The 12085-nt window shown below is 34.7% G+C and overlaps 1 protein-coding gene across 5 annotated transcripts in view; it reads right to left on the reverse strand.

Annotated features, from left to right (window-relative positions):
- Nucleotides 1-1327: 1327 nt before the first annotated feature.
- The window catches only part of LOC131162434 (serine/threonine-protein kinase STY46-like), a 53250-nt gene continuing 42492 nt past the window's right edge, over nucleotides 1328-12085 (reverse strand). For 3 of the 5 annotated variants that reach the window (XM_058118893.1, XM_058118892.1, XM_058118890.1), the window contains 6 exons: nucleotides 11251-11426; nucleotides 5492-5587; nucleotides 4594-4674; nucleotides 4439-4489; nucleotides 2580-2720; nucleotides 2097-2504 (listed from right to left, as the gene is read on the reverse strand). In XM_058118893.1, the coding sequence (XP_057974876.1) occupies nucleotides 2475-2504; nucleotides 2580-2720; nucleotides 4439-4489; nucleotides 4594-4674; nucleotides 5492-5587; nucleotides 11251-11426 (575 nt within the window). In that variant the 3' untranslated portion in view covers nucleotides 2097-2474. Of the gene's footprint in view, nucleotides 1893-2096; nucleotides 2505-2579; nucleotides 2721-4438; nucleotides 4490-4593; nucleotides 4675-5491; nucleotides 5588-11250; nucleotides 11427-12085 lie in introns of those variants that run through there. The other 2 variants (XM_058118895.1, XM_058118891.1) reach the window with 1 other exon arrangement.

A 12085-nucleotide genomic window follows, 5' to 3' on the forward strand; every position in this document is an offset into this window, starting at 1 on the left:
TTCCACTTGAGATTGCATCCGATTTCCAAATAGATACCTTGCTTATTTCCTCTCAACTTCCTTAGACATAACATTTACAATATTATGAGTGAATCAATCCTACACGCAAGCTACTCAATCTCAACTCATTATTTAACTCAACTAGACTCATTTTTTCTCAATTTTTTAGTTAAATTGGTTATTTTAATAACTTAAAAAGGTGAGTTTAAGTTTTGTAATGCCCCTCATGAGCCTAGTCAAGCTTATGTAATTTTATTATTTTTCAAACTTTATCAGTTACATAATATATCTCCCACAAATGTTTAATATAATATATATTATTCTATATTGATTTATAATAAAATCTAGTTAGTCAAATCAAACTCAAGTTTTAAAAACTTGAAGCCGAGTCATATTTGAGTTCAAGCTTTTAAGTTCAACATTTTCTAGTCTAGTCTAGTTGAAGTATCCACTTTACCACTCATTCGAGTTCAAGCTTTTAAGTTCAACATTTTCTAGTCTAGTCTAGTTGAAGTATCCACTTTACCACTCAACCCAACTCAAATAATCATCTACCTCCACGTTCTCAAGCCATCAAAGATCTCTAACAAACTCTTCCAGCCCTCCCCCACGAAGGATTAAATTAGGGGCATCTAAATCTCTCATGCATTATGCATTCCAGTATGTATCATCTGACTGCTAGCACTCGTTATGCAAAAGATGATTTGGCACTCAAATTTCCCTTAAATGCCCAGCTCGGTTATTTTCGAGCTATCTTGCTTATGTTTTCACTAAAAAAAAAAAATCTTAAAACGACACCATTTGGGACTTCTTTGCGAGCTAAAGGACATGCATGCCACGTGCACCTACTCATGCTAAAGCCCACCTTGCCAGAATTATAAAATAAATTCCAAGACTGCTAAAAATATTTAAGAGAAAACCTATTTAAATAAGAAAACTCTTAATTTTCATACAAATGCCTATGAAAATGGTGGAGTCACTGAATCATTCTAGAGCTCTTAAGGTAGGGAAAAACTAAAGAAAGTTAGAAATATATATAAAGCTACATTTGAAAACATAAATTAAGAATTTGAATAAAATTTAATATAATTTTATATTACATTTTACCTAAATATATACAAATTCAAATTGAAGACTCTCCTAAACATAGGGTAAAGGGGAAAACTGTTAAAGGGTATGAATAAAATGAATTTTTTTGTCAACTTGATCAATTTCAAAATGTGATGCTAAGCTACTAGAGCAAAAGCTTGCCATGAATCGAATAAGGGATACTTGCTTTGCATACCCAAACGCAAGAATATATTCCTATGATAGTAAAACCTAAAACTTACAAAATCGACTTATTTTATTTTTCAAATAAAATTACAAACACGCCCACGGTATACCCGGACTCTACCGTACTCTCTACACATGACCATACCCGATGCCTTCCCTAAAGCATACCATACTAAAACTGCACTGTTTTCTGCCTCTGATTTTAGAAAGATTAAATAAGACATTTACATACGTATTCAGGCGAGGGCGTGGCGACGCATATATACCAAGCTATGCGTTAAAGAGGTACATATCAACCTTTTTAGGGTCAGAAAACAGTGCACATATACCAAGCTATGCATCCATGACATTCTCCCCTCCTCCCCCAACCAAACCAAAAAAATTAAAAATAAATATAAAATTAAAACACCAAATTTTTGTTGGGACTCTCCTGTGCAGCTACAATATATGGGGCCTCAAAGCTTCAGAAAGCTTTGTACTAAGTGCATCAAACCTAAACTCCATACCTGCTAGGTTGCTATTTTCTAAATGTCCAAGAGCTTCAAAAATAGCTCTTTGTTCACCAATCGTCCACCGAATCAACCATTGTATAATTTGGGGGAGGGAAAAAAAACCGCCTGCAGACATTTGAGGAAAATATCACCTCCACGTTAAATTATTGACAAATTGATGTTTTTACAATGTCCTTCCATTGAAGCCTGTGAATTCCTTAACCAGTGTATCCTCCAGAACCCTATTCCCATGAACCAAAGCCTTAAATTTGACATTGAGGACCCTGACTGATTAATGGAACAGGTCAGGCGTAAGAGAAGGGCAAAATGTGGAGCATAACTAAAAATATTTAAACATAAAATGATAAAATTCAAGACAGCAAGTACTACTCGAATCTTGCTGTACTCATCCGTGGGAAACATTGCCTTACATTCCTCAAAAAAAAAAAATTTTTTTTTTTTTTTAACTTTTCACAAGGAAGCTTTTCCTTTTAAAATGGGTCACTAGGAAGATGAGAGCAGCACTATAACAATAATACAACATATTGTCACACACGATTGGATGGCCATGTACAAGCTTCTCTTTTCCTCGGTCACACATTTTGGACTATTGAACTATACAAAAAACAAAATAAAAAGAGCAAAAAACAGATCCTCACCCAAAAGCCAAGAAAATGTGCCGTTTGAAATATAAAGAGTAGAACATATTCAGTTGCCATTTGGTGCCACTGAAAATTCCTGCAAAACGTACAGAGTACAACAGCATGCAAAAATGAGTGGCAATTTTTAAAGGACAAGAAAAATATTTTCTACCTGAACTTCTTGGAGGAGTTCCTCAAGATCAACAATTATTTCAGAAAAGGCTGGCCTATTTTCAGGAACTGCTTCCCAACATCTCTGCATCAAGCTCAACAGCTTGGGGTGTGCATTCTCAGGAAGATCAGGCCGTAGTCCCTAGAAAATAGTGTGTAACAGTTCATAGGTCTCATTCAGAAAAAACAAGATTTCTCAAATAAACATCTTCTTAAGGGTAGAGTCATTTCTTTGTCAACAAGTGGCAAGGGTTTTTCCCCTTGGCAACCCTCTTGATTATGTTCACTTTTCCATTCTAGTGTACTTAGGAATTAAAATTAACAGCAAGTTTTATTGAATCAATGAACATTTTATGGAATGCACTAAAAACTTATATTAAACATGTGAAGTACATGGACTATTAATGTCATTCTTCCCTATCATATGCTTAAACAGGGTGAAGGAGGGATCCCAATGATGGCTTGGTGTGATGAAATTAATATTTCATTCAAAATGAAGACCCCACATAATGTCGGTGGTATCATTAGAAATATTTTACTTGAATCAGTTGGAGACAAAATAGTCCCATCACATGACTGGATTTGAGCTTGCATTATACACTGAAAAGAATGTTCCTTGCTCAGATAAATCACAAACAATCGCACCCTCGGACTAATACTTTACGAGCCTGGTACAGTTATACCAACTGATTTCTCAAAATTTCTCCTTGGCCAGGCCAAAAGCGCTATTTACATGACTAGGATTTCACTCATGCCTTGCAATTTTTTTTCTACTTGATACAGTTGGGTGTCAGTTGGGTGTTCCTTTCCCAATTTTTTTCTGTTCTTTTTTGTTTTATGGGTGTTTTGCAATTCCTGGTGTCCACAAACAACTGCCATTAAATTAGTACCTGATTTGGCCTGGTATATTTCTACAATAGATTTTAAAAATGTTCTACCTTTGGCAAGCCCAATATATTAAGTCTTCAATCTTCACTTCTTTTACTTGTTTGACTTATAGAGACAGGTGTTATTTTGCCTTCTGTTTTTTCATCTTTTTTGGAGGTTTTTTGTGTGTGCGTTTTTGGCGAGGTGGGGGAGCAGTTGCTTATGGAGCTCATGGATCAACCAGCAAGAAAATTTTGATAGGGTATTTACAAGTATTGGAATTGGAACTTGGCATGAGCATATATGAGTCAGGGTACTAGTTTTGAAAAGATTATATTGATAGCAGAATATTTATAAAACTTGGCATATACAATTAAATTAATATGTAATTTTGATTTAAAAACACATTTAATATATTGCAGTATCAATGTATAAATAAAGTTCTATGAGCTTAACAAATGTTGTTTTAATCAGTGAACACGTGCTAAGTCTTTTAACTGTTAACAGATCTCAATAGATGATGTACAAAAAGGACTAGGATTATCATCTGGACACCAATAAATGCGATTCTGATGCATGGTTAACAAAAGCACTTTCCTCATGTAAAAATGTCCAGTTATTAATAGGGAAGCAATGGATTTTTATCATCAAAAAATATAGAAAATATAGAAATTAAAGTATGCCAGTAACACAGCATAAAAACAGAAAACTAGATAGGGATTTCTCATTCATTATCTTAATGCATGGGTTCAAGTAACTTATCCTTCTAGGTCCACACGTGCCCAGAGCACTGAAACACTTGAATACAATGAATTGAGCAATTACAACTAACTCACATGATCCATGTAGAAGAAATAATACAATAAATATTAATGATGTCTTTCATTTGTAAAATAACCAATTGACTTCAATGTTTTAACACTGAATACGGGCTGCTAAGGAGATGCCAAGGTTCTAATCTATTCAAGATATAGACATAAAACAAAAGCATACCTGTCTCACTCCAAGTGCAGCTTGTAGAGGAGTCATGGCGTCGTATGGAATCTGCAATCCCAACACAAGTTGAATAAAGATCTTCAAGGACTACCTCTGTATTCGAAAGTGCTAAAAAGGCACAAATTGGCATTTGGTGCCTCGGTAGGAAATACCTTGGCTGTAGTTAGCTCCCAAAGCACAATAGCAAAACTGAATACATCTGCTTTCTGATCATAAGGTCGATGGTTTATCACCTTGTTAACAAGACGAAAGTAAACGTGACATTAATACAGAATTTTTTTTTTTTTGGTAATGACATTGAATTACAATGGACATGGATCTATAGTCACAAAACTAGTAGGATCTTGTTTTGGGAGGAAAAAAAAAAAAAAATGATACAAGGTAGCATATTGCTGATTTTGGACAAGGCATTTTTTGTATGGTTCCAATGTCTACAGCCAAATTATCAAATTGCTTGCAAGATAAGCTGATAAGTGTCATGTCCCAAAGGATGGTTGCTTACTGAAAGCAGCGTCCAAAAAATCAAGGGAACCTGATTCTATTCATTTTGAAAACATGAATTTGGTAACTAAGAAAGTAATAAACAATAACACCACTAGTGCAGACTACGTTCTCCTTATTCATTTTGCATCAATACCAACATAACCTCAAAAGACGTCCATAATGCATTCCCCCATCCTAACTTATTTTAACAAGCCCCTATCCTAACTTGTATTAAGCTAGATGAATACGACCTATCTTAGTTTAGCCTATAGGAGAAATGAACCCAGGTTCCTGTTACCTTCTCCAGCAGATTTTCCAGCTAAGATGGTCATCATTGTCAATTAGAAAAAAGTAAAAGGACTTGCAGCTGCAAGCCTCAGTGAGTGTACATCTTAAGCTAATCATATAGCATCTATCATAAGAGTTGGAATGGAAGCAGCGCTAATCGATTAAAAGTTAAAAATTAGATGCCACTAAAGCTCAAAAATTCAGGAAAATAGAAGTCAGCCCTAATATTCATCTAAGCTTCAAAAGTGAAAGAAAATGACAAATGTAACAAAGACAAACCTCAGGTGCCATCCATCTGTATGTTCCAGTCTCTGCGGTCATTACTCCCTCTTGATTTTGGAATCGAGCAACACCAAAATCTGCGACTTTAATCACCTTGAGACAAAAAATACAGGATTTACAACAGAGAAATTGTGTACCATTTATCTCACTTGAGCAACATAAATAAATTATACAGAGAGCAAAACTAAGTCACAGATTATTATTACAAACCTAACAAGCTAACATGCATTATTACTAGTCTGTGGAAAGAGCATACAGATTTTCCATAGAATTTTGTAAAAACCTTCTATATATAAAACCAACATCCAGCAACATCTGACCCAAAAAAAAAAAAAAATTTTTAAATTAAATAACTAAATAACTAAAAAGACTTGAGAAAAAAAAAAAAAAACAAACCCCACCCTTCGCGCATCATACCCTACTCCTTGTCTCTGGAAAGAGCATAAAGATTTTCCACAAAATTTTGCTTCCAAAATCCAAATAAACCAACAGCCATGATGTACGAATGATGTAATATACAACACCATTCCTAGGAGAATGTCACACTTGTAAGTATTTGTACATAAGCTCTGTTGGTTTTTGTCCCACATCGTTGGAAAGTTTTTTTAATACTTTTAGTTTGAAGCTATATAAGGAGCTTCCCTCACCATTTGTAATTGCACCTCTCATTTGTAGAGTTACAAATAGTATTTGAAATTTTCCCAAGTTGTAATTTTCTGAAAGTAGTGGATTGATCGTCAACGCCCGAGGACCTAGGTAATTCTGTACCGAACCTCAGAGATTCTTGTGTTGTTCTTTATTGTTGTATTTTACTATTAGTTTCTACATTGCTTTAGTTTTGTTACATATTCAATAGAAATAGTTGTTGTATTGGTGTTTGACACAAGTGAGGTGACCGGCACAACAATTGGTATCAGAGCCTGACTAAATAGTGATGATACGGAGGTGTTTCCCTATTAGGATCCTTGATTCCATTTTTTATGCCTAAAAAAGACCTTATCTAAGCGAGTGCTCAAAGACCATTGCAGCATAGTCACTCCCTGAAGGTCGGCCGGGTCAAAGTGAAATTTTATAGAATGTACAGAGTAGACACAGTTGGGATAAGTGTGGTACTATTCATCCTAGGTCTTTTGTTCTGTTGGTTTGCTATTGGATATATAGTTTTTGAAGATGGCAAAAACTACGCCTGCAGCAGTAGAAGAAACTGTGTCTACACAAACTCCAACCCCAACAGCTTCATCGTCATCTTCAAAGATGATAGCAATACTCGGTTTGAGGTGGAGAAATTTAATGGTACCAATAATTTTGGTATGTGGCAACGTGAGGTGATGGACATCCTGTACCAGCAGGAATTAGATATTGCTCTGGATGATAAATCAAAGGACATTGGCAACAAAGATTGGGAAAAGATCAATCATCAAGCATGTGGTACAATTCGTTTGTATCTCACTAAAAATCAAAAATATTGTGTTATGGGAGAGACATCTACAAAGAAATTGTTGAAGACATTGGAAAATGTATATGATCACAAAAGTCTAGAAAATCGGCTCTATTTGAAAAAGAAATTGTTTTGCTTCCAATATTAACCAAGAATTTCTATAAATGACCACATAAATGCTTTTAATAAAATCTTGGCTGATTTGTTGAATTTGGATGAAAAGGTCAAAGATGAGGACAATGCCTTATTGTTATTGACTTCTCTCTCTGATGATTATGAACATCTCACCACCACTATATTATATGGGAAGGATAAAATTACTTTTTATGTTGTTTGTACTGAATTGATTAATACTGAATGCAGAAAAAATGATCAGAGGGTCCATAAGGAAACAGTAGCAGAAGCACTGACAATAAGGGGGCATTCTCAAAGTAGTAAACCTGGAAGGAAAGAATTTCGAGGGAGACTTGCTAAAGATGAATGTGCATTTTGTCATGAGAAAGGACATTGGAAGAAAGATTGCCCTAAATTGCAACAAAAGAATAAGGGCAAAGCAAATTCAAATGTCTATATACTTGTATAGCCAAGCGTGATGGAAGTAAGTCAGATTTTCCTCTTGTTGGAACATCTTTGACACATTACTGTGGTGAGTGGAATGGATTCTGCTTGTTCCTATCACATGTATTCCAATAGGGAATGTTTTCTAATTTTGAAAAATTAGCTGGTGTGGTTGTTTTATGGGAAATGATAATACCTGTAAAACTACTGGAATAGGTTCAATATAGTTGAAATGTCAAGATGGAAATATTAAAACCTTGACTGATGTAAGATATGTTCCAAGCCTAAAGAGAAATCTGATCTCCTTGGGTGCCTTAAAATCTAAAGGGTTCACTATTACTTCAAAAGATGGAACCTTAAAGGTTAAATCAGGTGTGCTTGTGGTGATGAAAGGTATTAGGAAAAATAACTTGTATTGTTTTCAAGGTAGTACAGTTATAGGCTCAGCAACTATTATTTTTTAGAAAGATGCAGGTTTAGATACAACTAGGTTATGGCATATGCGATTGGCACATGCGCATGAAAAATCTTTACAACAATTGGTTAAGCGAGGTTTGTTAAAGGGTGCAAAGGTATGTAAGCTTGAATTTTACGAACATTGTATTCTGGGAAAATAGGCAAGAGTAAAATTTGACACTGCAACCCACCGAACTAAAGGTATTTTAGACTACATCCACACAAATGTCTGGAGGCCTACCAAAACTACTTCATTGGGAAGCATGCATTATTTTATCACTTTTGTTGATGATTTTTCCAGAAGAGTTTGGGTGTATGCTATGAAGAATAAAAATGAAGAGTGATATTTTCCTTAAGAGGAAAAAATTAGTTGAAACTCAAACTGGCAAAAAGATCAAACGGCTTAGATCAGAAAATGGTGGTGAATACATGAGTGATCCGTTTGTGAAGGTATGTCAAGATGAAGGTATTGCTTGACACTTTACTATTAGAAATACACCACAACAGAATGGGTTGGCAGGGCGCATGAATCGTCATCTGCTATTAGGGGAAAAACACCCTATGAGGTATGGTCTGGAGAACCTGCTAATGATTATGATTATTTACATGTATTTGGTAGTGTTGCTTATTATCATGTTAAAGAATCTAAGTTAGATCCTAGAGCCAAGAAAGCAATATTCTTAGGGATTAGTGCAGGAGTCAAAGGATATCGTCTTTGGTGTCTAGAGACGAAAAGAATGATTCTAAGTAGGGATGTGGCTTTTGATGAACTTGCGATAATAAATAAAACAATGCATAAGGAGGCACCAGTTGAAGAAAACACCAATGGTACTCAACAACAGGTGGAGATTGAGACAATTTTGAGAGACCCAGTGAGAAATGAGGCTACAGGATGTAACTCTCCAATTACAATGGGGAACAGTGTACAAGAAGAGAATATTTCAATTCGAGAATCTTCACAGCAACAAGAATCAATTGTTACTCAGAGGCCAAGAAGAGAAACTCGAAAACCTGCTCGGTATGCTAACAAGGTGGCCTATGTACTTCCATTTGTAGATAATGATATTCCTTGCACTTTTAAGGAAGTAGTGAGGAACTTCGAATCAGACAAATGGAAAAAAGCGATAAATGAAGAAATGCAATCTCTTCATTAGAATCAGACTTGGGAGCCAGCCTAGCAGCCTAAGGGTCAAAAAGCAATTTGTTGCAAATGGTTTTATACAAAGAAAGAAGGATTTCAAGACGCGAATAATGTTCGCTTCAAAGCTAGATTGGTAGCTAAGGGCTACGCACAGAAGGAAAGTATTGTTTATAATGAGGCATTTTCTCCAATTGTTAAACATTCTTCCATTCAAATGTTGTTGGTTTTGGTAGCACAATTTGATCTTGAACTAGTTCAGCTCGATGTAAAAACGACATTTTTACATCGTGATTTGGAAGAGAATATCTATATGACTCAGCCAGATCCATTTAAGGTTGCTGAAAAATAAAATTGGGTATGCAAACTGGGAAAATCGTTGTATGATTTAAAACAGTCTCCAAGACAATAGTACAAACAATTTCATATGTTTGTAATTGGTCACAAGTACATTAGAAATAAACATGATCATTGTGTCTATTTTCACAAACTACAAAATTAATCTTTTATATATTTCCTCTTGTATGTTGATGATATGTTGATGGCTTCAAAGAACAGGAAAGAAGTCAACAAATTGAAAAGTCAGTTAAATCAACAGTTTGAGATAAAAGATCTTGGTGAAGCAAAGAAGATACTTGACATGGAGATATGCAGAGACAGAATGAGAGGAAGAGTTATTCTGACTCAGAAATAGTATATGAAGAAGGTAGTACAAAGTTTTGGCATGCCTGAGCAGTCAAAACCAGTTAGCACTCCGCTTGCTCCTCACTTCAAACTTAGTACATCTTTATCTCCTAATTCAGATGAGGAACGTAAGTATATGTCACAAGTTCCTTATGCAAGTGCAGTTCGTAGTCTGATGTATGCAATAGTTTGTACAAGACCTGATATTTCACAAGTTATTAATATGGTGAGCAAGCATATGCATGATCTGGGTAAAGGACATTGGCAAGCTGTGAAATGGAATTTATGATACATTATGAATACTATTGATGTTGGAATAATATTTGAGAAAAAAAATACTATCGATTAACGTGTTGTTGGATATGTGGATTCTGATTTTGCAAGTAATCTAGATAAATGTCAATCAACTACTAGATATGTATTTACATTTGCTAATGTCCAATGAGTTGAAGGTCTACCTTACATTCTACTATTGCTTTGCCTACGACAAAAGCAGAGTAGATGACAGCTTCAGAGGCTGTTAAGGAAGCTATTTGGTTGTAGGGTTTACTTGAAAATTTGGGAGTTATTCAGAAGCACATTACTTTGTTCTGTGATAGCTAGAGTACTACTCATTTGGCAAAGAACCAAGTCTACCATGCACAAACGAAGCACATCGACATTCAATTTCACTTTATGCGGGACATAATTGATGAAGGTAAAATACTTCTTCAGAAGATTACTACAACAGAGAATCCCACATATATGTTGACCAAGATTGTGACAACAATCAAGTTCAAACATTATTTGGACTAGATCAATATCCTACAAGCCTGAATACTTTTGGAAGGCACCAATGATGTGGAACTCCAAAGAATGGTTGAGACTAAAAAATTTGTTGAACTTATCATCAAGGTGGAGATTTGTTGGTTTTTTTCTCACATTGGTAGAAAGTTTTTTCAATACTTTTAGTTTGAAGCTATGTAAGGAGTTTCCCTCACCATTTGTAATTGCACCTCTCATTTGTAGAGTCACAGAGTATTTGTACTCTAGGGTATTTCTAATTACTATTGGTAATTTGAAATTTTCCCAAGTTGTAATTTTCTGAAAGTAGTGGATTGATCATCGGCGCCCAAGGACATAGGTAATTTTATACCAAACCTCGTAAATTCTTGTGTTATTCTTTATTGCTGTCTTTTATTATTAGTTTCTGCATTTTTTAGTTTTGTTATATATTCAATAGCAATAGTTGTTGTATTGGTGTTTGGCACAAGTAGGGTGCCCGGCACAACAAGCCCCTCTCTCCCAAACACAATAGTTCTGATTTACAAAGTAAGCCTATATCATGTTTCAAAATACAAAGAACAACCAATATCTTTTAGACAATAAATAAATTTGACTGCAAGACATGATAACATTTGCAAAAAACTGCATGATTCAATTCAATCACAGTTGTATTACTAACAAATACATACGTTATCAGTATTACTTACAAATACTTACATTATCAGTATCCATTAGTAAATTCGCTGTCTTCAAATCCCTGTGAATTATGTTGTTTTGATGCAAGTACCCCATTCCTTTGCAGACATCAATTGCAAACTTCAGCACTTTAAAGATCGTCAAGACATTATGGTTCCTATGTAAATAATCATACAGACTCCCTCCAGGCATATACTCTGTAAGCAATAACAACAGCTGTAACGTGTGGAAGTAGTAATGTGCAAAGATGCCAGATCAAAAACATGACTAGGTTTTGTCTAAACAATTCCAAGCAGTTGAAATAGAGATGCCAATAGGACTTCATTGAAACATGCAACCGTAGAGAACATGAATATACGAAAGAAACATGAAACTTGGCATTTTAGCCAAGAAGCAAAAGATGCATTAATGCCAAACAGAAGCATGTATTCAAATTTCAGCAAATCACAGAATACTTTACTTTAAACAGTACCTCGAAGAAGCTATTAAGCTCAACCAACTAAACAAACCAAGTACACAAATTTGTTAACAAAGGTGCAATGCCATAGTAAAAGTCAGTGATGATTAAAAGCCTGTTATCAACTTTCAGTCCAAGTTCAAAGTGGCACATGAATATTTTACTTAGTGGATTAATCAAAATTAATTATTAAAAAAATGATATCGTCAATAACAAAAAATTTTCTATCATTCATAAATACTCCCCAATCACAAGTAACAATAAAAAAAAAATCTAACACTTGCATTTAATATAATGCACATGTACTTGATTTTTTCTTAATTACTAAAATAGAATTAAGAATGGGAAAAAAAAATTTTGAGCATATTGCGAATATTTCTAGTCACAAAAAAAATAAAA

Source organism: Malania oleifera, chromosome 8 (genome assembly GCF_029873635.1).
Source record: "Malania oleifera isolate guangnan ecotype guangnan chromosome 8, ASM2987363v1, whole genome shotgun sequence".
NCBI classification, from domain to species: Eukaryota; Viridiplantae; Streptophyta; class Magnoliopsida; order Santalales; family Ximeniaceae; genus Malania; species Malania oleifera.